This window comes from Carcharodon carcharias, chromosome 5 (genome assembly GCF_017639515.1).
Source record: "Carcharodon carcharias isolate sCarCar2 chromosome 5, sCarCar2.pri, whole genome shotgun sequence".
In the NCBI taxonomy this organism is placed as follows: domain Eukaryota; kingdom Metazoa; phylum Chordata; class Chondrichthyes; order Lamniformes; family Lamnidae; genus Carcharodon; species Carcharodon carcharias.
Window position 1 is genome coordinate 61,660,195 of NC_054471.1, and position 27,664 is coordinate 61,687,858.

At 42.6% G+C, this 27,664-nt stretch overlaps 1 protein-coding gene across 2 annotated transcripts in view; it reads left to right on the plus strand.

Annotated features, from left to right (window-relative positions):
- The window catches only part of sh3bgrl2 (SH3 domain binding glutamate-rich protein like 2), an 89,344-nt gene that overhangs the window by 13,028 nt on the left and 48,652 nt on the right, over positions 1–27,664 (plus strand). For both annotated transcript variants that reach the window (XM_041188666.1, XM_041188667.1), the window contains exon 2: positions 25,244–25,429. In XM_041188666.1, the coding sequence (XP_041044600.1) occupies positions 25,244–25,429 (186 nt within the window). The remainder of the gene's footprint in view (positions 1–25,243; positions 25,430–27,664) is intronic.

A 27,664-nucleotide genomic window follows, 5' to 3' on the forward strand; every position in this document is an offset into this window, starting at 1 on the left:
TCAGTCAAACAGTGCCTGTTTTCTGTGGGCTAAATGGCATGGAGGAGGTGTTTGCTCATTATGAGCCAGAGGTATATTTCCCAGCATATTGGTAAATTGGTCTGACATGCCCAAATATGGGGCATATGTGGATACAGGAGCCTACTTGAGGCTCGCACTACACTACAGGTTTGTCTTGAGGCAGCCAGTGGTCTCCAGAAAATATCCAGCCTAACAGACAGTCCTTAAAAGGGCCCATTCCTCTCCTTTGAATGCTATTGCTACCTACCTGCCTTGCACCAACCTATCCCATTCGCTTACCTGAGAGTGTTGCCTGATCTCATTATGCTTCACTGAGCTCTTTGTTGCTATCTGCAGCTCACTGGCTTGATGGAAATGAAGGCCAATATCGGCTGCACCTGAATTTCTTGGCCATAGTCTGCAGGAAAGTAAGGAGAGCAGACTGCAAAGAAAGTAATTCACAATATTTGGAGATTATGAATCATTAATAAAATGAAAATAAAGTTGAAGAAATATTTATCTTTTAATTCCTACTCTGGCTGCTGTTCAGTCTTGTAATTAGGAAAATATGAATCACTTGGCACTTGATTATTTCACATTGTTTCTGCAATATGCATAGAGGTCAGGAATAAACTTCAGTGCAAAATATAGACTGATGGAAAATTAATTGAACTCAAACCTAACTTTCAATTTTCACTTTTTTGTGATTTGTGCTCAGTTTCATGACTGAAGTCATCATTATTGGTTTAACCACTCAATGGTCTGCTGACTCCTGTTATGTTGGGTTTGTGCTGGCAAAACTGTCTTAATTTCATTTGGATGCCCTTTTGGTTAATGGTGTAGATAGAAGAATTATTGCTGCATAAATGAGAGTATCTTCCATTACCTCTTACTAGCCTGCCCCACACTTTGATCTTTCATCTTTAAACAGAGCAATATTTCAGTCATTGCCAGAAAATTAAATGTAAAATTACACACATGATAAAACTCATAAAGAATGACAACTGTTATAGATACACTTTGGAGTAGACAGTATTTTTTATTGGCAGTACAGATGCTCTGATCCACATCATGAATATCATCCAAGCAATTGTGATTAAGCAGTGTTGTGAAAAAAATATTGTTGAAGATAGTTGTGACATTTTTAACAACATTGTATCCCCTGGCTGTTGACTTTCTGAAATTGTTTCCATCCACTTCAAACATCCCAGCCATTGTACTGCAAAATGACCAGTGCAGGTGATTTTATCCAGTGTGTATCTAAGTTGTACAAAGAAGGAAGGAAGATTCCTCAATCCACTGCAAAGCTAGCGGGTCTTGGCTCAGGCAGCATTGTTGAAACTTGCCTCAGGGCTCTGAGCTCAGAAGGAAAAAGATCAGTTGGTGCTTCTGTTCACTAACTGAAGGCATTTGCCAAATAGGTTTTTGATAGCCCTTTTAAGGCTGATTCCACATAAGCAGGTTTGGTCCCCTGACTTGATGGTAATGGTAGAGTGAGGGACTCACGGATTTGAGCACAAAAACCTAGGCTGACATTCGAGTGTAGTAATTAGGGAATGCTACAGTTTTGGACGTACCATCTTGCAGATGAGACATTAAACCGAGGCCCTGTTTGCCCCCTAAGATGGACGTAAGAGATTTCATACTGTTTCAAAGAGGAATATGGAGGTTATCTCTGGTGTCCTGGCCAATATTTTCCCTCAATTATCATAAAAACGGTATCTGATCATTATCATGTTGCTGTTTGTGGGAGCTTGCTGTGTGAAAATTGATGCCATATTTCCTACATTAGTACAGGAACTATACTTTAAAAGTACTTTATTGGCTGTAAAGTGCTTTGAGACATCCCATAGTTGTGAAAGGCACGTTATAAATGTAAATCTCATTTCTTTACTTGTGCTACTGTTGACGGCCCACACTTCCTCGTGGATGTCAAGTTTTGAACTGCTAGACCTGACCTGAGTCTCTCCCATTTAGCATGGTGGCCGTGCAACACAACACGCTGATGGGTGGCCTCAGTATGAAGATGGAACTTTGTTGCGACAAAGACTGTGTGGTGGTCACTCCTGTCAGGACTATCCGTGGACAGATGCACCTGCGGATTGGTGAGAATGAGGTCAAGTAGATTTTTCCCTCCTGTTGGTGTTCTCACCAACTGCAGCAAGTCCAGTATGGTGGACATGTCCTTTAGGATTCAACCAGCTCAGTCAGTAGTGGGCTACCAAGCCACACTTGTTGATGGCCGTTAAAGTCCTGCACCACGAGTGCATTCTGTGCCCTTGCTATTGCTTCCAAGTAATGTATAACATGAAGGAGTACTAATTCATCAGCTGAGAGAAGGCAGTAGGAAGTAATCAGCAGGAATTTTCCTTCATTGCATATGACCTGATGTCATGGAACTTCGTAGGTTCCAGGGTCAATGCTGAGGACTCCCAGGACCATTCCATCCAACCTGCATACCACTGTGTTACCACCTCTGGTCAGTCTCTCCTGCTGTTGGGACAGGACATACCCAGGGATGGCGATTGAGGAGTCTGGGTTGATAGTGGAATAGTAGGAAAATAGCTACTATGGTCTCTGAATGTTATAAAGTTAGGAACACTTTTCACATTTTTAAAACATTTACTTTCTGTCTTAAAGGCTGAATGTTCTGAGTTACATTGTAATTGATAAAACTAGAAAAGTCAGTTGCATTCCAGTTGGCTAGTTCTAATAAACTGAAACAAATGTCTAAATAAACTAAACATATTATAACTTGGATGTGTTTAGTAAAATTTAATAGAATACATTTTTTGTTTATTCAATAAGCAATTGTTGCTCTCCATTGAAGTTTGAGCCAACAATGTACTCTGACCATTTAATTTGGTAAATCTGGATCTTAAGCTCTTTATATGGCATGACCTTGTAGTCCAACTTCCAATGGCATAATTTTGAGCAAAGCTTCTTAACATCAACATTTAAAATTGAAATTTCTGACATAATTGATGTAAACACTTGAATGTCAAGGTGTAGGCTCTTCCCAATCCCAGTTTTTCCTGCCCACCTGCTGACTCTTCCCAGGCAGGCTTTTTCTACTCCAACTGTTCCCTTGTCTAATGCTGTCCTGCCTCAACTCTTCCTGTCTCAACTCTTCCCACCTCAGTCTGACTCTCTTGGGCCTTCTGTTGCTATGGTGGTTGCCCTGCTCCAGGTCGAGCTTCAGTGCTGCTCATGGTTTTTTTTTAAAAGGTAACAAGAATAAGAGAGGCCAGTATCCTGTTTCTAAACACATCAATTCTCCTGTTTAGAGGAAGCAGCCTTATTTACAATTTACTTTCCCTGCTCACTTCCTGTTAAAATTGCCCATTGCACTTCATGGATGATAATATCCCTATTTTTTTTATTCATTCATGGGATGTTGGCATTTCTGGCTGGGCCAGCATTTATTTCCCATCCCTAGTTGCCCTAGAGAAGGTGGTGGAGAGCTGCCTTCTTCAACTGCTGCAGTCCATCTGGTGTAGGTACACCTACAGTGCTGTTAGGAAGGGAGTTCCAGGATTTTGACTCAGTGACAGTGAAGGAATAGCGATCTATTTCCAAGTCCGGATGGTGAGTGACTTGGAGAGGAACTTGGTGTTCCCATGTATCTGCTGCCCTTGTCCTTCTAGATGGTATTGGTTTGGGGTTTGGAAGGTGCTGCCTAAGGAACCTCTGCAGTACATGTTGTAGATGGTGCACACTGCAGCTACTGTGCGTCGGTGGTAGAGGGAGTGTTGAAGGTGGTGGTTAGGGTGCCAATCAAGTGAGCTGCTTTGTCCTGGACAGTGTCAAGCTTCTTGAGTGTTGTGGCAGCTGCACTCAATCAGGCAAGTGGAGAGCATTTCATCACACTCCTGACTTGTGCCGTGTAGATGGTGGACAGACTTTGGGGAGTCAGGAGGTGAGTCACTCATTGCAGGATCCCTACCCTCTGACCTGCTCTTGTAGCCACAGTATTTATATGGCTAGTCCAGTTCAGTTTCTGAATGATAACCCCCCCAGGATGTTGACAGTGGGGGATTTGATTATGGAAATGCCATTGAATGTCAAGAGATGATGGTTAGATTCTCTCTTGTTGGAGATGGTCATTACCTGGCATTTGAGTGGTGCAAATGTTACTTGCCACTTGTCAGCCCAAGCCTGGATATTGTCCAGGTCTTGCTGCATTTGGACATGGACTGCTTCAGTATCTGAGGGGTTGTGAATGGTGCTGAACATTGTGCAATCATCAGCAAACATCCCCACTTCTGACCTTATGCTGGAAGGACAGTTATTAATGAAGCAGCTGAAGATGGTTGGGCCCAGGACACTACCCTGAGGAACTCCTGCAGTGATGTCCTGGAGCTGAAATGACTAGCCTCCAGCAACCATAGCCATCTTCCTTTGTGCTAGGTATGACCAACCAGTGGAAAGTTTTCCCCAATTCCAGTTGACTCCAGTTTTGCTAGGGCTCCTTGATGCCACATTCAGTTAAATGCCACCTTGGTATCAAGGGCAGTAACTCTCACCTCACCCCCGGAGTTCAGCTCTTTTGTTCATGTTTGAACTAAGGCTGTAATGAGGTCAGGAGCTGAGTGACCCTTGTGGAACCCAAACTGATTGTCAGTGAGCAGGTTATTGCTAAGCAAGTGCTGCTTGATTGCACTGTTGATGACCCCTTTCATCACTTTACTGACGATGGAGAGTAGACTGATGGGACAGTAATTGTCCATATTGGATTTCCCCTGCTTTTTTTTGCACAGGTCATTTCTAGGCAATTTTCCACATGGCTGGGTAGAAGTCAGTTGTAACTATACTGGAACAGCTTGGCTAGGGGCATGGAAAGTTCTGGAGCAGAAGTCTTCAGTAATATTACTGGAATATTGTCAGGGCTCATAGCCTTTGCAGTATCCAGTGCCTTCAGCCATTTCTTGATATCAAGTAGAATGAATCGAATTGGCTGAAGACTGGCATCTGTGATGCTGGGGACCTCCGGAGGAGGCCGAGATGGATCATCAACTCGGCACTTCTGGCTGAAGATTGCAGCAAATGCTTCAGTCTTGTCTTTTGCAGTTATGTGCTGGGCCCCTCCATTATTGAGGATGGGGATATTTGTGGAGTCTCCTCCTCCAGTGAGTTTTTCAATTGTCCATCACCATTCACGACTGGACGTGGCAGGACTGCAGAGCTTAGATCTGATCTGTTGGTTGTGGAATCACTTAGCTCTGTCTATTACTTGCTGCTTATGCTGTTTGGCATGCACATAGTGCTGTGTCGTAGCTTCACCAGGTTGACACCTCATTTTTGGGTATGCTTGGTGCTGCTCCTGCACTGTTCATGGAACCAGGGTGATCGCTCGTCTTGGTGGTAATGGTAGAATGGGGGATGTGCCGGGCCATGTGGTTGAGTACAATTCTGCTGCTGCTGATGGCCCACAGCGTCTCATGGATGCCCAGTCTTGAATTGCTATATCTGTTTGAAATCTATCCCGTTTTGTGGAACTTTGTTTCCACAAGGACTGTGTGGTGGTCACTCCTACTGATGCTATCATGTAAGATGCGCCTATGGCAGGCAGATTAGTGAGGATGAGGTCAAGTAAGTTTTTCCCTCTTGCTGCTTCCCTCACCAGCTGCCGCAGACCCAATCTAGCAGTTATGTCCTTTAGGGCTCGGTCAATAGTGGTGCTACTGAGCCACTCTTGGTGATGGACATTGAAGTCCCCCACCCAGAATACATTCTGCACCCTTGACACCCTCATGCTTCCTTCAAGTGGTGTTCAACACGGAGGTGTACTGACCCATCAGCTAAGGGGGTGGGGGCAATATGGAGGTTTCCTTGCCTATGTTTGACCTGATGCTATTAGACTTCATGCGGTCCGGAGTCGATGTTGAGGACTCCCAGGACAACTCCCTCCCTCCTACCGCTGTGCTGCCACTACTGCTGGGTCTGCCCTGCCAGTGGGACAGGATGTACATAGGGATGGTGATGGTGGTGCCTGGGACATTGTCTGTAAGGTATTATTCCCTGAGTATGACTATGTTGAACTTGACTAGTCCTGTGAGACAACTCTCCCAATTTTGGCACCAGCCCCCAGATGTTCCTAAGGAGGATTTTTCAGGGTCGACAGGGCTAAATTTGCCATTGTCATTTTCAATGCCTAGGTTGATCTGTTTCCATTCCTTTTAAGACTTTGTAGCGGATTGATACAATTGAACGGCTTGCTAGGCTGTTTCAGAGGGCACTTAAGAGTCAACTACATTGTTGTGGATCTGATGTCACATGTAGGCCAGACCAAGTAAGGATGGCAGATCTACTTCCCTAAAGGATATTAGTAAACCAGATGGGCTTTTATGATGATTGACAATAGTTTTATTGAATTTAAATTTCACCATCTGCCATGGTATGTTTCGAACTCGGTCTCCAGAGCATTACCTTGGGTCTCTGGATTACTAGTCCAGCGACAATACCACTATGCTACTGCCTTCCCTCTATTATTATAAAACAGTACGTCCTTAATCTTGGGATGAGCAACAGTACAGGAAATTTGCTTGTTGTGTCAATCCTATTTTCTTCACATTACTTGTGGGTCATCCAGCAGTGAGGCGATGAAGAGAGAGAAAGAAAGGGATATGTAGGTCAAGCTCGTCTTCATTTCCCAGCAAGAATCATGGAATACTAATTAAGAGAAGGAATTGTGGCTGACTTCCCTCCAATCCTTGTCCTGGAACATTGAGATCAACCATGCAGCCGGCCTGACAGCACATAGCGCCAAAGCCAAGTGGGTACTTTTTTTTTAAAACAAACGTATGTCGGGTCCCAATTGTGTAACGCGAGCGTGATTTGAATTTTAACTAAGCTGACTGAGTGAGAAGCTGCAGGCCAACCCAGCAAGGTGGCAGATTAGGGAAGGAAAGGTACATTGGTAAATTTGAAGTGCAGAAGTACTCCTCTGAACCTGGCGGGGAAAGCTGAAGCCTTCCCCGATGCACTTTTTCTCCCCACCTTCCCCCTGGATTGAGGAATCCCTCTGCTGGGTGGCCCAGCAGCCAATCCCTCCATTTACCTACTGTTTACATTGCCCAGAACAGCTGGGAACTCGGTCAGCAAGGGCAGAATTTTTCCCCTTGGTGGGGGTGCTTGGCAGGGGTGGGCGGGAAGCCCATTAAGGCTTGTGCGGCTTGGAACGCAAGCGGCAGCGCTCAGCATTGCCTGTGCGGGTGGAGGGAGGAGAGCGAGTGGGCCTAGCGTGAACTTCATGCATGCGCGCGAAAGAGCACTTCAATCTCCCTGAGGCACAGAGCTGCCTCGGGGAGATGAAGCGCTGTTTTCAAAAACGAAAATAAAAATGTCATAAAACATGTTCGCTCATGTGACTCTGTCTCATGAGCAGGGACATGTCTTTAATTCAAGTGTTAATTTTTTATTTTATTTTCATTTGCTTTAGGAAACCTCATCCCACCCGTGGATGAGGTTTCCTAAAAAAAAATGCAAAGGCCGCTTGGCCTTTTTGCCTGCCCATCAACCGTTAGGTTGAACGGGCAGCGAAAAATTCAGGACAGTTGTTTACTTGGTGGCTTTAAATTGGCAGCGGGTGCGCTTCCGGTTCCGGCGTACGCCCGCCAGCCTAACTATCATGAGAGTGCGCTTTGATGTTAGCACGCTCGGCCTACATCAACGTGCTATATCTCACGCTCGGGCGTATCGGGTGGTGCCCACACACCAAGCATAATTTTCTGCACCAAGGATTCTATGAAGCCTGGATTTTAAAATCAGCCAGGTCTTATGCTGCATCTGTGTCAGAGCATCCACCCACTGAGCCAATGGGATGAAGGCCATATTGGGTTGCTATCTTATATGGATATTTCTTCACAGGCCAGTGGCATTTATTTTTAAATAGCATTCCCAGCCATGATTTCTCACTGTACAACATTTCATTTTTGGCAAGGGGTGAGACTAAACTCTAGAATACGTATTTAAATATTAATTCTCCAAGCAACACTGCAACCTATTATGTCTGACATGCGTTTTTGAGAAATAACATGACAAACGCAGTGTCATTTACTAACAATAATGAGCACCTATCAATACTGGATCAGGTCATATCAGACCTATTGACTTAATTTCCGTTGTGCTGATTAGATTTTCAGCTGGGGAGTGAAACCAGCTGAAAGCTTCATCCTCCTTTGGGAAAGATTTAATTGCTTTGCCCTGCAGCAGCATCGTTTTCATCATTTGTTCGTTTTTGAAATATTAAACTTTTTAAAGTTTTCATTGTTGAATTTCATGAAGGACATAAGCTCATTTCCTTCAAGTCTATCAAGAATTTTCACTATCAAATTCACTTTTTATTGTTTTTTTAAAAAAAATTGCATGATTTAGATATTTTAAGTTCTATTTCTTAAATTGAATTAGGTTTTAAAAACACCTGTTTAACCTCCCCCAAAAAATCTTGATAGATTTGATGAAAAATCTGTTATTATTTGAAATAGTGAGAAAAGCCAAGTAAGCAAGCAACAGGATTAATTAAAAAGGAACATTTAAACTGGATGACCACCTATAGTTCTGGCTGCAGCATGAAGACAGACTGGTGAGGGTGAGTGCTGATTTATTAATTGAGTTGAAATGGAAATTGTGGCTACAAGAGCAGATCAAGAGCCTGGAAATTCTGCAGTGAGTAACTTCACTCTTGACTCCCCAAAGCCTGTCCCACCATCTACAAGACATAAATCGGGAGTGTGATGGAATATACTGCACTTGCCTGGATACAGCTTCAAGAACACTTAGACCAGGATTTTATGGCCCCTCCCGCATAGTGGGATATTACTGTCCAGCCGAGCTGAATGGAGATTTAAATGGCTCACCACATCCACCAGGGGGAGACACGCCACAATGGGGCCCTAAAATTCTGGCCCTAAGCTTGGTGCCATCCAGGACACAGCTGTCCGTTTCATCGGCACCCCATCCAACACCTTAAATATTCACTCCCTCCACCACCAGTGGCAGCCGTATGTACCATACACAGCTCACCATCTCAACTAACTAAAAGGACAAGAGCAGCAGATGCATGGGAACACCAACTGCAAGTTTCCCTTCAAGTAACACATCACCGTGACTTGGAACTATATTGCTGTTCCTGCATTGTCACTGTCAAAATCCTGGAACGCCCTTCCTTACAGCACTGCAGTGTGAAGGAATCATGTAAAGGATTTCAGCCATAATAAGTGGTTATAAGGTTAAAAGAGTTATTTTCCTATGAAAGCTTAAAAAATTAATGTGTTTTTTTAAAATGCTGAAATACACTAAAGCTTCCACAGTGTAATATTCATAAGATGATTTTATGCTGATAGCCTTCAACCACAATCAACTGAATTTTTTTATGAAGCTAGCCCAACCCAAAATTTTGTAATAATCTTGAAACACCATAAGATGAGTAATGAAAAATTGACCATAGTAAGCCCTCGCAACCTAGCTTCCTTAGAATTGATGAGGGGTAGACCTTATATAGAAATTAAGTTATATACCCTTCTTAGGAATCAAAGAGGACAGATCTCTCAGAAAGTTACAGTGATACTACCTTATTTGGGACATAAAGGGGTTGAACTTAATTACAGTTGGGATACCGCCACCATACATAAATTAATTATGCAACCTCAAGAAACATTATAAATGTTGGAAGCGCACATTGGAATTTTAGATTTGCTGAATTCACTCCAGCATGTCGCATGGTAAAGGTATAATAATTAGAGGTCGGTGACAATAATTCTCTTCTTAGTTGGAACAGAGTCATCTTGCTAACTCATTAGCCTTCACTTGGGGAATTAAGGGAAATGTTACTTTAATAATTGATGAATATCCTACGTAAATAGTTTACAGTAACAGCACTTGAATTTAAAAACTGGATTCTCTATTAGAAATAAAGTTATATTTTGTCTCTTTTCCTAAAACTTGTAAAGTTGCGATTTACTCTCTCCAAACTGAATTGCAGGGTTTGATTCTTTAATAAATTTCTACATTGTGAGACAATATAAATTCTAAATTTAGTTCTATATCGCTAACTCATGAACCTGACTCTAGACTGTTTTTGGTGTGGAGATTAATTACTGAGAAGAGATTTCTAAAGCCTCAAAACATCCAGAATTTTGTAATCTGGCTGAAACTTGTTAAAAAGGCTATCTGGAGAATGGTTATTCTCTTAGCAGTCTCCTTTCCTTTTGGAGACAGATCAGTCCTTTAGACCTATTTAGTATCTTTAGGATCTGTCTTTCTCAAGCTAAAGTTAAGAGGGATCATCTGAGAGTCTCTCAAAAAGGAGCCGCCACAATAGGTATACTTGCACCAGATGACTGCAGAAGTTCAAGAAGACAGCTCACCACCACCTTCTCAAGGGCAATTAGGGGCAGGCAGAAAATACCGCTCTTGTTAGCAAAGTTCACATCCCATAAAGGAATAAAAAAAGGTTTTTAATCAGAATTTCCAGTCAGCACTATACATAATGCAAAAGCTAGTGCTGCTGATCTGATGCCTCCACATCACTAGATCTGACTTCAGGTTGGAAAATAACAGGGATTTCGGAGGATTTTTGAAAGCAAATTTTGGGAAGAAATAATTTTACTGATCCATAGGCCTTCCCCCAAATATATTATAAATTATAATGGAAATTGGTACAAAAGATTTGAATTACCTTTACATATAAACAGCCAGAAGCCTGATTAATGGTTGCTGATGTGACCACATAATTAAATTCTGTAAGGTTAATTTGTTTTAGCTCCTGGCATACAGTTCCAGATATAACTATAATGCGAATTAAACAAGCTCATTGCATTACAAGAGTGTGATCAGGTTATAAATATGCCTCATACCACTTTGATACTTTTAACATGGGATTTCACAATTGAATAACATAACAATTTGTGTGTTTGTGCGCTCATTCATTGGCTGGGTGATTTTGAACCTAATTTACTGGGCTTCCTATTTTTCCTGTGAGTATCCAAGACATACAGACTAGGTATATCTCGATGTGAATCTCTTAATTGCACTAAGCTAGTTGATCAGCTGGGGCAACAATAAGTTGACTGCAATATTGAGCTTGGTCAACAACAAGTCCCAGGGAGTTGGGGATTTTGTTAATAAAATTGGCACCATCCCTTTCAGCTGCCTCTGCTGATTCCCTTGCTTCCCCTAGTCCACTGGGCTGAACTTCCTAATAAGGTTCCTTCTATGCCCTAGCCACGAATTCACATCCATTTCTAGTTTCTCTCCTATCTTCTCTCTTGCCCCCTTTCCAAGCCTTTCTTGTCCATAAGATTCACCTCATGCTTCCTTCGGCCATATTCCTACCAAACTGCTAATTGTACAACTTCTCTTCCAGTGGCCCCATGTTAACTGCTATTGTGAATGGTTTCTTCCCGCGTACAGTCTTCCCCTTCACATACGCGGTTATCACTCCAAAAACCCACCCTTAATCCCCTGTCCTTGCAAACAATCCCCCATCCCCAAATTGCCTTTTTCTCTCAAGTCCTTGAATCTGCCTCACAGATCTATGCCCGTCTTTCCTGCAACTCCAAGTTTGAATCCCATAATCAGGTTTCTACCCTTGCAACATCACTGAGATGCTTACATCAAAATCAGAAATAACACCATCCAATGTGACAGACCAGGTTGGTTATCCCTCCCCGTTCTTCTCAACTTGTCAACCGTGTCAAAGGTTGCAGACGACATAACCCTCCACCAACACCTCTCCTGTCGGGATAAATGTGCCATTTTCAGGCTGGCAAACTGTAAGTAGTGCTACACAGATCAGTGCTGGGGCCTCAATTATTTATATTCTATAAGGAATATTCGGATGAAGGGACCAAGTATACTGCAGCCAAATTTGCTGCTGATACAAAGGCAGGTAGGAAAGCAATTGTGAGGAAGACAAAGAGTCTACAAAGGGATAAAGGTGAGTTAAGTGAATGGGCAAATATTTGGCAGATGGGTGAAATTTAAATGTCTGAATTATGGGCAAAACAGCATCCCAGATGCATGCAACCCAGGGCATTGGACAGTAGCCTCAAATGCGGGACAACTCTGTAAAATAAGGGATGGTTGGTCACCCTGACTGATACCCTCGTCATGCCTTTGTTGCTCCTAGACTTGACTCGTCCAACATTCTCCTAGTCGGCCTTCCAAACTTCCACCCTCCATAAACTTGAAGTCATCCAAAACTCTGCTGCCTGTGCCTTAACTTGCAACAAGACCCATTCACTCATCACTCCTCTGCTGAGCTACACTAAAAATTCTTATCCTTGTTTTTAAATTCCTCCATGGTCTTGCTCCTTCCTATCTCTAAAATCTCTGGTGGCCCTAAAACCCCCTGAGATTTCAGCTGCCCAGGTCCTAAGCTCTAGAATTTCCTCCCTTAACCTCTCTGCCTCTCTCTCCTTTTTAAGATGCTCCTTAAATCTTTGATCAAAATGTTGCTCATCTTTCCTAATATCTCCTTATGGGTAAAATAGAAACGCCGCCCACAGTAACACGGCCAGTAACTAAAGTACATTTTAAATTAACCTTTTACAAAGGAACGGGTATACAATTTCCATCAATCAATGTCAGTGAACGTTTTTGGAGTGAGCTCCACATTAACTGCCAACATCAGTAACTGTGCTGAAACTGTATCTCTGGAAATGAGAATTGCACTGCACCACCACTGCCCCCCCCCCCCCCCCGCCAACAAGTATAAAATCAATCATATTTTTACCTTTCTTCAGCTCTGAAGAAGTCATACGGACTCAACATTAACCCTGTTTCTATAGCTTTTCATCACCTGATTCATCCTCTCCGTGAATGTGGGGGAGACTCCCTGTTTGCCGTGAACTTTACCAGTCAAGACATTACCACCTGGGGTGGGGGGTCAAACGTTGACTGGACAAACTTGACAGGCTTAGTTTTTATTGCCCAGCATTCAGCCTTCACGTGCCCTTTCTTGTGATGAAAGTAGCATGTCAATCCCCTTGAACTAAACCAGACACACAGAATCACAGTGCAGAAGAGGCCCTTCAGCCCATCGAGTCTGCACCAACATGTGAGAAACACCTGACTTACCTACCTAATCCCATTTACCAGCACTTGGCCCATAGCCTTGAATACTATGAGGTGCCAAGTGCTCATCCAGGTACTTTTTAAAGGATGTGAGGCAACCCGCCTCCACCACCCTCCCAGGCAACGCGTTCCAGACTGTCACCACCCTCTGGGTAAAAAAGCTTTTCCTCGTAACCCCCTAAACCTCCTACCCCTCGTCTTGAACTTGTGTCCACCCGTGACTGACCCTTCAACTTAGGGGAACAGCTATCCACCCTGTCCATGCCCCTCATAATCTTGTACACCTCGATCAGGTCACCCCTCAGTCTTCTCTGCTCCAACGAAAACAACCCAAGTCTATCCAACCTCTCTTCATAACTTAAATGTTTCATCCCAGGCAACATCCTGGTGAATCTCCTCTGCACCCCCTCCAGTGCAATCACATCCTTCCTATAATGTGGCGACCAGAACTGCACACAGTACTCCAGCTGTGGCCTCACCAATGTTCTATACAACTCCTACATGACCTCCCTACTTTTGTAATCTATGCCTCGACTGATAAAGGCAAGTGTCCCATTTGCCTTTTTCAGCACCCCATTAACATGCCCCTCCACCTTCAGAGGTCTATGGATACACACGCCAAGGTCCCTTTGTTCTTCAGAACTTCCTAGTGTCATGCCATTCATTGAATACTTCCTTGTCAAATTACTTCTTCCAAAGTGTATCACCTCACACTTTTCAGGGCTAAATTCCATCTGCCATTTATCTGCCCATCTGACCATCCCATCTATATCTTCCTGTAGCCCAAGACACTCAACCTCACTGTTAACCACCCGGCCAATCTTTGTGTCATCCGCAAACTTACTAATCCTACCCCCCACATAGTCATCTATGTCGTTTATATAAATGACAAATGATAGGGGACCGAGCATAGATCCCTGTGGTACACAAAGCATCCTTCTGTCATCACCCTCTGTCTCCTACAGCTAAGCCAATTTTGAATCCACCTTCTCAAATTACCTTGTATGCTATGTGCATTTGCCTTTATAAGTCTCCCATGTGGGGCTTTTTCAAAGGCTTTGCTGAAATCCATACAAACTACATCAACTGCACTACCCTCATGTACACAGCTGGTCATCTCCTCAAAAATGCTGCCCTCCAAACCTTCACTTCTACTAACTCAAGAAGGGCCTTGATCTTTACCTTGTCCCCCTTTATCAGCAGGGCCTGACCTCTTCTTATTATTGCCCTTCCTCTTATTCCAGTTTTTCTGGAAGGTTCCACTGTGGAGCCTATTACTAATTATCTTATGAGTTAATTTAAAATCACATGCAATTACCGAGGCTTCCCTTATCATACGCACTTTAACTGTGGTCTCCCAGTTGAGACCTTAACCCCAAAGAGACACTGTTTTTGAATTCCTCCACCATCATCATCTCCTTAAGGTTATCAAAGTTCTGTTCCACTTCACTGACTACACCACCTATGGTACGCCATTTCCCTTTCTCTGGCAAATTCTACATGGGTCTGACACATTCTCTTCCTCATATTTCTAGATTTCTGCCCGTAGGCCTCTGGCACCTACTCACAGGGTATAATTTTCTGCCTGTTGGGCAGGCCGTGCAGGCATGGGTTGACACGGACCATACGTGTATGTTTTGGTGCGTGCTTTCCTTATATTTCATGTTCCAGATTAGGCTGGTTGGGGGAAGAGAAGCCTTAAATCTACTACACTGTAAGTCAAATTTTATCCTCCAACCTCGCTCCCCAGAGTTGTAATATCAGTTTTGTAGCAAAATATTTAACCCATTTTAGAGCTAATTTTATGCTTGTCTACCCTGTTTTCTCATTTCTATTCCCAGGTTAGCAAGTTTGTGTTTCTTCTTGGGTGTAAACCTTAGTTTAGTGATTGCACTCTCTCTTCTGACTCAGAAGGTTGGGGTTTCAAGCCCCATTTCAGGACTTGAATGCTGGATTTTTGTGAAGGTGACAGGTGTCGGGAGCCGCAAAGTTCCCGACTCCTCAAACCCGCCTCCGTTACGGAAGCCTTCACCCGCCATATTTTCTTTCTGAGGAGGCTGAAGTGGGATGGAGTTGGGGCTGCTGCTTCCAGAGAGAGGCCTGAGCTGGCAATGCATTGGGTGGTTGGTGAGGCCACTAGGCTGGAAGGCCCGCCTCCATTTACTGGGACTTCAGCTCAGTTATAGTTACAAATCTCAGGCCCTCAACACCATCTCACCCCCCCCGCCCCCCCACCACCACAACCAAGCGTCCTCCATGCCCCCTCATATCTCCCATGCCCCCATTATTCCCATACCTCTCCATATGTCCCCATTTCTCCCATGCCTCCTTCATGGCCCCCTCATCTCTCATGTATCCTCCATATTCATTCTCCCAGTCCACTAAGTATAGAACCAATGAGGCACTGTCAAGACTGGCAAGTCTTTGCAACGCTTATGAAACTGACACAATAAGTAAGAAGGCTTTGAGAATCTACTCCGGAAAAACTGTTCAAATAACATCTTCAAAGTAACTGTCAATCAGTGACAACCATTCGTAGCATCATTGACAAAAGCCTTTATCCAATTCATACCTCTGAATCTTGTGTTTAAGAAAAAACACACATGCATTGAAAAAACTCTTCAAAGAAGATCTGGGCCAAGACATTTAGGATGGCGGGGTTGGGTGGGAAGTGTCCCTTAAGTGGTCAGTTGGGGCATGGTCTGCAGCCTCACCCACCCCAGTGTAAAATCGCTGAGAGGTTCATGTGGGCTGGAACCTAGCAGGAAGCACATTTGTGCTATTTCATGCTCCCCCACTGGCGGAGGAGTGTGAAATTCAGGTCCTGGTTATTACAGGATAAATAGGTCATTCAAACAAAGCTATTGTTCCCTTCTGCAGTTGTGTAAACTGACGGCTGCTGAGAGCTGTGGGTTATCCATTCTTGGAGCTCAGCCAAGCATTCATAATGAGGCCATTTGGAAAATCATTTTGTTCCAAGTGCTTTGTACTGCATTCACAGAAGTAGTCTGAAGTGGATAAAAGCTTCTGACATTGATACAGTGAACGGTTGTGATCGATTGACAGCTTTATAAGAAGGTAAGAGGGGAAATGTATTGCAAAAGGAATGTTGAATGATTGTTTTATTTTGGTTCCCCACTTGGGACTAGAGCTCCCTGTGGTTCACGACTCCTCTGAGAAGCTGTGACCTCATTACAGTCTTGGTTCAAACATGGACGAAAGAACTAAACTCCTGTGGTGAAAATGACTGCCCTTCACATGAAGGCAGCATTTGACTGAGTGTGGCATCAAGGAGTCCTAGCAAAACTGGAGTCAATGGGAATCAAGGGGAAAATTCTCTGCCGGTTGGAGTCATACCTAGCCCAAAGGAAGATGGTTGTGATTGTTGGAGGTCAGTCATCTTGGCTCCAGGACATCACTGCAGGAGTTCCTCAGGGTAGTGTCCTCAGCCCAACCATCTTCAGCTGCTTCATCAATAATCTTCCTTCTATCATAAGGTCAGAAGTGGGGATATTCACTGATGATTGCACAATGTTCAGTACCATTCGCAACTCCTCAAATATCGAAGCAGTCTGTGTCCAAATGAAGCAAGATCTTGGGCTGGGGCTGACAAGTGGCAAGTAACATTTGCACCACTCAAGTGTCAGGCAATGACCATCTCCAACAAGAAAGAACCCAACCATCGCCCCTTGATGCTCAATGGCATTACCATTACTGAATCCCCCACTATCAACATCCTGGGGTTTACCATTGACCAGACACTGAACTGGACTAGCCATATAAATACTGTGGCTACAAGAGCAGGTCAGAGGCTAGGAATAGTGCGATGAGTAACTCACCTCCTGACTCCCCAAAGTCTGTCCACCATCTACAAGGCACAAGTCAGAAGTGTGATGGAATACTCCCCACTTGCCTGGATGAGTGCAGCTACCACAACACTCAAGAAGCTTGACACCATCCAGGACAAAGCAGCCCACTTTATTGGCACCACATCCACAAACATTCACTCCTTCCACCACCGATGCACAGTAGCAGCAGTGTGTACCATCTACAAGATGCAATGCAGGAATTAGCAAAGCTTCTTTGACAGCACCTTCCAAACCCACAACCACTACCATCTAGAAGGACAAGGGTAGCAGATAGATGGGAACACCACCACCTGGATGTTCCCTTCTGAGTCACTCACCATCCTGACTTGGAAATATATCGCCGTTCCTTCTCTGTCACTGGGTCAAGGTCCTGGGACTCCCTTCCTAACAGCACTGTGAGTGTACCCACACCACATGGACTGCAGTGGTTCAAGAAGGCAGCTCACCACCACCTTCTCAAGGGCAACTAGGGATGGGCAATTAATGCTGGCCCAGCACATCCCATGAATGAATTTTTAAAAATGTCTACTTTGTGGAACAGACCCAGATGCATAAAAATTGCAGCGGGTGGGGGGTTGTTGAAATGCCCATCTCCGCAATGGCGTATAGTCCTGGAAGAGTGCTGTCTATTTTGAGATTGTGGGCTAGATTTTGTGATGGTAATGACTGCGAAGCTTCAGCACTACTGCCGTGAAACTGAGAGCAACTTCTGGAGTCCTCACATGCGCAAAGCGATGTGGATATCCAGAAGTTGCTGTTAGTGCTTTTGCACTTTGCCAGAAAGTGCGCTGTTTTGGCACCTCCTACCCCCACCCCCCACAGTCGGCAATCAATTGGAAGTCAATTGAGCTGATGGGAAAATCCACTCCTAGACTGTTAGCTTTGTTGTGAAAACACTTGGAAGATGTTCCACTTTGTTGAATAAGGTGTAACTGGATTTTTCGTGCATACTTATAATGGCATAATTACTGCTAAACACCCTTACACGCCCTGAAAAGCTAATTTTATATTTGTGGAATGTCAAATTTTTCCACATTATAAACCCAACATGTAAAAAAATATATATTTTTTTAAGTTTATTCTTATTTTGGCATCTCACCTAATCCAATCATAACCATTATTTTGCTACCTGAAAAATTAAATTAAAAATGAAGGGTGTTAGGTGTTTCAAAGCCCTGGCTGGTATGTGCGCGAACACTTCCACGATGATTGGCTGCTTACCCAGCTTGCTGACGTTACTGCTGCTGCATGTCAAAGCATCTCAGTGACTTGGTGCAAGATTTAAACTGCCATGGGGAAAGGGGAAAACCATGCCTTTGAGATCTCTATCTCTGGGCCATTAATCTGTCTGTCCTTTCCGGTGAACATAAGGTACTATGGCACTCATCAAAGATAAGCTAGTGTCCTGGCCAACATTTATCACTCAACAACATCACTATAAGAATTGAATTAGTCATTAATTTCATTGTTGTTTATAGAATCTTGTTGTATGGTAATTGAATGCCATGTTTATCAATATTGCAGCGGTGATTATACTTCAAGTGTACTTCATTGCCTGTGAAGCACTTTTGGATATCTTGAGATCATAAAAAGTGCTCTGCAAATGTAAGTCTTTCTGCTGATACCCTCAGTAGGTTTGGCTGTTAATTTGTAAGATCATAAAATCATAAGAATTAGGAGCAGGTATAGGCCATTCGGCCCATTAAGCCTGCTTCATCGTTCAATAAGACCATGGCTGATCTGATTGCGGCCTTAACAGCACTTTCTTGCCTGTCCCCCATAACCCTTGATCCCCTTGTTAATCAAAAATCTGTCAAATAACTCAGCGTTGAATATATTCAATGACACAGCCTTCACTCTTTCTGGGAGAGAATTCCAAAGACTAATGACCCTTTGAGAGAAGAAGTTCCTCCTCGCCTCCATCTTAAATGAGAGACCCCCTTATCTTTAAACTGTGCTCCCTATTTATGGATTATCCCACAAGGGGAAACATGCCCTTAGCATCTACCCTGTCAAACCCCCCAGAATCTTTTATGTTTCAATGGGATCACCTCTCATTCTTCTGAACTCTAATGATTATAGGCCCAAGCTGCTCAACCTTTCCTCATAAGACAACTCCTTCATCCCAGGAATCAACTTAGTGAACCTTCTCTGAACAGCTTCTAATGCAAGTATTTCCTTGCTTAAGTAAGGAGACCAAAACTTGACAAGTGCTCCAGGTGCGGTTTCTGGTACAGTTGTAGCAAGACTTCCTTACTTTTATACCCCACCTCCATTGTAATAAAGGCCAACATTCTATTTGCCTTCCTAATTACTTGCTGTAAAGTTTTGTGATTCATGTGCAAGGACATCCAGATCCCTTTGTACTACAGCATTCTGCAGCCTGTCTCCATTTAAAAAATATCCTGCTTTTCTGTTCTTCCTGCCAAAGTGGACAACCTCATATTTTCCCACATTATACTCCATCTGCCAAATTTTTGTCCATTCGCTTAATCTATTCATTTCCCTTTGCAGACTCTTTTTGTATCCTCCTCACAATTTGCTTTCCTATCTACCTCTGTATCTTCTGCAAATTTGGCCACAATATAGTTGGTCCCTTCGTCCAAATCATTAATATATATTGTAAATAGTTGATTTAATGCCAGACAGCTGTGTTTAGATATAATTGTTTTATTACCTGTATCAATCATTTATGTATTGAACAACAAAAATGAGTAATTTGCACAACAGCTGTGTCACATAACCATAAATCCTCAGAAGCTACCCTGCCAGCCTGAAGATGACTTTTTTTCCCTCAGGAGTAGCCATAGTACATTTTCAGCTACAACACTACCTGTCTTTCAGTTCGTTTTATTTATTCATGGGATGTGGGCATGGCTGCCAAGGCCAGCATTTATTATGGATTCCTAATTGCCTTTGAGAAGGTGGTGGTGAGCTGCTTCCTTAAATCCTACTGAGTGGCTAGCTAGGCTATCAAAGTTGAAAGGCAATCAAGTTGCTGGGGTCTAGAACACACGTAGATAGGATTTGAACTCCTAGCTCTGAGTTGAGTAACATAACCACTATGCTACTGTACAACTGCAGGAATTGCACTTTGTTTTACTGCATATTGATTGCCATTTCAAAGTATTGTATTGATTTCTATTCTGTATTTCCTCTTTCTAGTGTAAGCTTATAATGTTTGTCATTCATTTTGTATATCAATAGCTTTGATGTAGGGCTTTAAGTTGAAAGCCTTCATGTATTATTCAGAACAAAATATCAGGAGGAGCCAAGGTCATTATGTTGTTTCATTTAAGATCACTGCAGAATGAAAGCAGATGTAAATAAAGATAAAAATATTGCTTACTTTTTAAATCTAACAAGCACTTAGCTTTTATTCCACTCCTACTGATGTTTAGTGGGAGCTGCTTCACTGCACCGATAGAAAAGGTGTGAAAGAATTTGGCTTCACAGTTGCATTGAGAGAATAGCTAAAGGATTTATTATAAAGCCTGTACTATGCACTGACATTTAAACAAGTGTGTTTTTTTTTAGGAAAGATAGATATCCTGTATGTTTTCAGTAAACAATGTAAATGATGTGGGTGTGTGTTGCTGGCAATACATGTTTTAATAAAGTAATGAAATTAAAGCGTAATTCTTTTTTCATGGGATGTGGGCATCGTTGGCAAGGTCATCATTTGTTTCCTATCCCTAACTGCCCTTGAACTGAGTGGCTTGCTAGGCTATTTCTGATGACAGTGAAGAGTAAGCCATATAGCTGTCCTTTTGGAGTCAATTGTAGGCCAGACTGCATAAGGACAACAGATTTCTTTCACTGAAGGGCAGTAGTGAACCAAATGGGTTTTTATGACAATCAACAGTGGGGTTTCATGGTCATCATTATTGAGGTTAGCTTTATATTCCAGATTTATTAATTGAATTGAAATTCCACCAGCTGCCATATGGGATTGAACCCATGGCTCCAGAGCATTAGCCTGGGCTTCTGAATTATTAATACAGTGACGTTACCAATGTTCCACCATCCATAAGGAATTATTGAAAGGACAGGCGAACATTGGAGTAGATTTTCCACTAAAATTGATGGTACGTTGCTTTATAACAGGACAAAAATGATTGTAGCCTGGGCAAAGATTTCTTGTGTCGTCTTGTATATTTTAGCATTTGCAAAGGATTCCTACATTACAACAGTGACTATGGGCAGCATATTATGGAGGGGTGAACAGCTCGCACCCTCCGCCCCTGTCAGAAGCAGAGTCAGCGTGGAGCCAACTTGCTGGATGCCATCCCACCCTATAGCCATTATGCGCTTTGGTGGAATAAATAGGTAGTCCATGGGACTTCTGCCCCTCACTGGGGAGGAAGTCCCACCATCGGGAGCTGCCAACCAATCCAGCAGCGCCAAGAGCGTGTTAATAGGCAGTCCCAAGTAGAAGGCCAGCTAAGTCCGGGGTCTTGGGTCTAAGCAGTTTGGGGAGTTAGGGGGGTGCAGTGGTGGTGATGGGGTAGTGGAGTGGTGTGTTTTATAAGGCAGATAGGTAGGAAGAATTTTGGCACCAGCCCATCCCCCCGCCCAATATGGTGGGGGTGAACTCGCGGGTGAATGGGAAGGTGATGGGGTTGGCACCCACCCTATTTTACATCCTTCTCCCACCTCTAACTCACTAAAAACATGCCTGGTGGGGGCACATAAAATCCAGCCCTCCATTTCTAAAGTACTTCATTGGCAGTAAATTCCTTTAGGATGGATGTCCTGAGGTCATGAATGGCGCTATTTAAATGCAAGTTCCTTCTTTCTATAAGAAAAATGACTGAAAAAACCCAGTGGCTGGTACAGTAAATATACAGGTAGGAAACTTACTCTTTAAAGCAGGATGTAACTCACAATTGAGCCCAAATCCTCCTTTAGACAAACGGAGAGAGTGGTGCATGACAGTGGGCCTATTTGCTATTTCAAGACATAAATTACCTAAATAAAGGGTTTGCAGCATGCCAGGAAGGAAGGAGAAAGCTTGAGGGCAGTTGACCATTGTCATGCTGTATGGTAGATATTAGCTGCTGGTGTGCTCATGGTAACTAGCCTAGCTCTGTCAGTGTATCATTGATGGTTAGACGTCTTTGAAAAGCTCCTGCTGAATTCAGATTTAAGGGGTGTTGAGAGAAGGGCAGAGTCTCTCTAGTGCAGCCTAACATGGCTGATACCCCTTTGTTGTACCAACCCCTTGCATTAAAACATGAGCATGAGAGGATCTCCATGTGGCAACCTATTGTACCAATATCGTGGATAGTTTTTTTTGAAAGTGCCAAAACACGTGGCATGAATCCCTGCCCCTAAATAATGCAATGCTGGCAGGGGTAAAAAGGAATGAAAATCCATTTTTTAAAAAAAGCTGAAGAGCTCCATAAAATACAGTAATGAGGTCTGATAAGCCCGATTAAAATCATTTTTGCATACAACACAACCACTAGTAAACCTGAGTGGATATTTTATATGCGCAGGTTTGTAAACATGGTAAAATTACTGGATGTCCAAAATTAGATAATCAAGGCCTTTTTTAGATATCATAATTAGAAAACTGGTTGGTGCCACTTGAGAACTCAATGAGGAAAATGGGCGGGTATTAGATGGACATAGATCCCATGTAACTGATCTCTATCTACATTTCCATCTGTTAGTTCTATTTATCAATTATAACTGATTAGAAGGTCCACACTACTGTTGACATTAGTTTTTCTTGACCATCATAGGGTCTATATACCATTGTTCATTTACCTGATTTTTAAAAATTTGTTCATGGGATGTGGGCGACGCTGGCTAGGCCAGCATTTATTGCCAATCCCTAATTGCACTCGTTCAGAGGGCATTTAAGAGTCAACCACATTGCTGTGGGTCTGGAGTCACATGTAGGCTAGAACAGGTAAGGATGGCATATTTCCTTCCCTAGAGGACATTAAATATGCTGCTGTTTTGTTCTGATTTTATTCCATCTGGTAAAAGCAGCGTGTGGATAAATTCTGCATTCATAAATTAGGCAACATTTATCTGAGTCATGGTAGCGAGAAAATACCCCATGCGATTTGTTGCTCATCGTTAACTTTGGATCTTGAGTCCATGGTAGAAAGTTGTGTAAGAGATTTTCAAGCATCTGTTGTTTTGGAACCGATGCTGTAATATGTGAAGCACTGAAATTTATGTAAATCCTGTTTTCTTAAGCAAATTAGTACTGTTAGTCCATCACTGTGGAGTATTCAATGAACGGCATGGCACCAGGAAGTTCTGAGGAACAAAGGGACCTTGGTGTGTGTCCATAGATCTCTGAAGGTGGAGGGGCATGTTCGTGGGCTGGTGAAAAAGGCATATGGGACACTTGCCTTTATCAATCGAGGCATAGATTACAAAAGTAGGGACGTCATGTTGGAGTTGGATAGAACCTTGGTGAGGCCACAGCTAGAGTACTGTGTGCAGTTCTGGTCGCCATATAATAGGAAAGATGTGATTGCACTGGAGGGGGTGCAGAGGAGATTCACCAGGATGTTGCCTGGGATGAAACATTTAAGTTATGAAGAGAGGTTGGATAGACTTGGGTTGTTTTTGTTGGAGCAGAGAAGACTGAGGGGCGACCTGATCGAGGTGTACAAGATTATGAGGGGCATGGACAGGGTGGATAGGGAGCAGCTGTTCCCCTTAGTTGAAGGGTCAGTCACAAGTGGACATAAGTTCAAGGCGAGGGGTAGGAGGTTTAGGGGAGGATGTGAGGAAAAACTTTTTTACCCAGCGGATGGTGACGGTCTGGAATGCACTGCCTGGGAGGGTGGTGGAGGCGGGTTGCCTTACATCCTTTAAAAAGTACCTGGATGAGCACTTGGCACGTCATAACATTCAAGGCTATGGGCCAAGTGCTGGTAAATGGAATTAGGTAGGTAGATAGGTCAGGTGTTTCTCACGTGTTGGTGCAGATTCGATGGGCCAAAGGGCCTCTTCTGCACTGTGATTCTGTGATACTGTGGTGTTCACTGTCATTTGGAGAGATTGAGTATCTGGTGATATTACATACTATTGCTTTGGGCAGTAAAACAACAATCTTGCAGAGATCTGCTATTACTGGATACTTTGTGAAGACTTGTCGTATTTTGATTCATAAAATCATGCCTTTCTTTGCTTTTCCATTGGGTGCATGTTGAAAGCCCAAATTGTAACAAAAAACTTTGTTTGCTGAGCTGTTGAAATTCAATACCTGCTTTTCAAGAGGTGCAGAACTTTTTTTTTGCTTCCTGCTGCTTATTGGTTGCATATAGTGGTTTGTTATGGGAGTGCAAAATTGGTACAGTATTGGTTTAAAAAAAATAGACGGCCTTTTGAAGTCATTGCAGTCAATAGTATGTGGCTGAAGTTTGTTTTTGACTTGTGGAGGGAACGGCTTTCTCTTCAGAAGAACAATTAAAGAACAGTTAAAGTTATCTTCCTTAATGCTGATACCAAAACTGCAAATCAATCTCAAGAGCAGAAGACAGAAGGAATTAATTACTCTTTCCACCCTTCAGCCCACTCTAATAGAGAACAATCTGTTTAAAAAGGTAGATGTTGGTGGCCACAGCAACAATGATAAAGAAATCTTCATTCAAGGTAGTGATGTATTTTTCTTAAGATACATATTTTCCCCCTTAATTTTAATGCAGGCAACACATTTGAGACAAGGGATTATGACATCTGAACACAACTGGGTGGAATTTCCATGGGCTTTTCTTGGTTTCTCATTATAACTTTGCTGGAAGATTGGTGGAAAACCTGTTTCTGCAGGGATTCCTCTAATCTTCCACTGATGTTATAGTTTGAGCTTTGAAGAAGTAACTTGAATGTTCCAGCTGAGAGTGGATCTAATCAGACCAAATCAATTCAGTTTTAGTCTATCTTGGTTGGGCTGCTGGTGAAACTTCATAAGGCTGCAGCAAAACAAGAGTGGTTTAACGTTTACATTTTTAAATTGCAATTCACGCTTTTTATTCCTCCCCTCTTCCATCCCACAAAGAGAGATGGTTCATTGTAGTAAATCAACTCTCCATCATGGTGCAGGTGAGTTATTGGCAACATTTTATAATTGAAGACAAATGAACTCAAGTGTTTGTGAAATTGATATAAGTCTTCCTGTTGACCTAGCTCGTTATTGCAGTTCTGGACTGTCACTTGAACAAACTTCAAATAAAGAATAAAAACAAAAACTACTTCCTCTTCAATGTATGAAAAATATAGAAAGGGGTCAATTGAATTCTCTTGACTGAGTTCTGATTTCATTGCAGATCAAGAAACGACAACAAGAGGTGGTGGGTTTCTTAGAGTCCAACAAGATTGAATTTGAAGAGATTGACATAACAATGTTGGAAGATCAGAGAAGGTGGATGTATCATAACATCCCACAGGAGAAACAGCCTGCCAAAGGAAACCCACTTCCACCTCAGATATTCAACAATGATGCATACTGCGGAGTAAGTAGACATCTTTCCCCTACCATCTATAGTCTTTTAGACAATGTTACATAATTGCGGCTTTCAAAGTTGCAGATTTGGTATTTAGCCAAAAAACTTGTTGGCAAGGGCCGGGGTGTCAAATTTGTCTTGCTTTCTTGTCATTTTTCCCTCTTTTCCTTCAGTTCCTGTTCTTATTCTTGGTTTTGCTGTTTCTTCAGGGTTTCTGCCAATCTATAGCTGAATTTGTGGTGGTCGATAGGGAACATCTCTGCAGAAATTAATGGTGGGATTTTTTTAACTCAACATTTATGCTAATTTATTTCTTCTAACACAGAAGCACAAAGCACAGGAAGAAGCCATTTGGCCCATCTTGCCTCTTTGAAAGAACTATCCAATTAGTCCCACTCCACTGCTATTTCTCCATAGTCCAGCAAATACTTCCACTTCAAGTATGCATCCTTGTTTTCTTCTCTTCTGCATCTGCAGACTGTTAGCTTGGCACATTCCTGCTGAAACTCTAAATGCTGTCAACTTTGAAGTGGTTTCGAAAGTTTGCTGGTCCCAAAGTATAATTGAACAATATTAGCACCCACAGAAATAATTCACCCTACTGGCCTTAATTTTCATTGTCAGGGCGTTGAACTTTGTAAGCCATGAGTACCTGTTGGAAATTTGCAATGTGCCATCCATGATTGTCCATTCTTTCTAATTTGTAGATGAAAAAACTGAGCAACAATGCCTGAATTTTGATGTGTGCTCCTAGTGTAAAAACTTCTACATGAAGATGCTAAAGTCAAAACTCTTGACCACATGCCCTGATAAACTTACCCTTTAAATTGTGCCTATTAATTGAGCTTCTTTTGCAGAAAATCATTTTAGTCAGTACCTTTATGGTTTTAATTTTTTTTAAGGAAATAAAATTATTTAGCCCTGGATAAATGGTTATACTATTTTGTTTATGAATTACATGATCTTATGCTGGTATCATGGGAAATTGGTCAAGTTTTTGTTACAGCTGTGGTAAATTTATGATTGTAGGTGCACAGAAGTGAAGTAATTTAAAATTGATCTTTGCCTTGAGGAGGATACTTTGCTAATTCCCACACTTGTATCCTAAGCCATCAAAAGCAGAAATAGACTTTTTTGATAATGCATTAATGTGATTGTTGTGTTAGAATGGAAGGAGGTCCACGCTGTACATGATTATTGTCTAATATTGATGCTGGCTCTTCAGAGTTTAGCTCCCTAACAGTAACAACATTTACTTGAATGAATACCATAAATGCCCAAATATAAAATTAATTTGAAAAATGGAAAATAGCTACAAGAACGCCCCAAGATGAGGATCTACAACTGTCTTATTCCTAAGGACTGCTCTAAAGAATGTGTATCAAACTAAATTTTAAGGAGTTGCATTTTAAAAGAAAATAATGTTCTGCTGTCTTAAAGGCTCAGCCCTGGAGCATGTTTCTCTGCTGATTTTTCAAATATTTCACACAATTCTATACAAAGTAGCAAATTATGCAAGGCTTGCGGAACTGATGTTAGGCTTAGAAATGTTATATTTGAGCACATTTACACATATGGTGCAGATGACACATCCAATCAGATTTGCTTCTCAGTAAGAGTTTGCTTTAGATTTAGTTAAAATTTAAATGAATACTCTACTTATTCATCAATTTTTTAAATTCATTCATGGATTGTGTGTATCACTGGCTAGGCCAGCATTTATTGTCCATCCCTAATTGCAATTGAGAAGGTGGTGGTGAGCTGCCTTCATGAGCTGCTGCAGGCCCTGTGGTGTAGGCACACCTACAGTGCTGTTAGGAAGGGAGTTCCAGGGTTTTGACCCAGTGACAGTGAAGGAGCAGTGATATATTTCTAGGTCAGGATGGTGAGTGACTTGGAGGAGAACTTCCAGGTGGTGGTGTTCCCATCTATCAGCTGCCCTTGTCCTTCTAGATGGTAGTGGTTGTGGAAGGCACTGTTGAAAGAGCCTTGGTGAATTCCTGCAGTGCATCATGTAGATGGTACACACTGCTGCTACTGTGCGACAGTGATGGAGCAAGTGAATGTTTGTGGATGTGGTGCCAATAAAGTGGGCTGTTTTGTCCTGGACAGTGTCAAGCTTCTTGAGTGTTGTGGAAGCTGCACTCATCCAGGCAGGTGGAGAGTATTCCATCACACTCCTGATTTGTGCCTTGTAGAAGGTGGACAGGCTTTGGGGAGCCAGGAGGTGAGTTACTCATCACA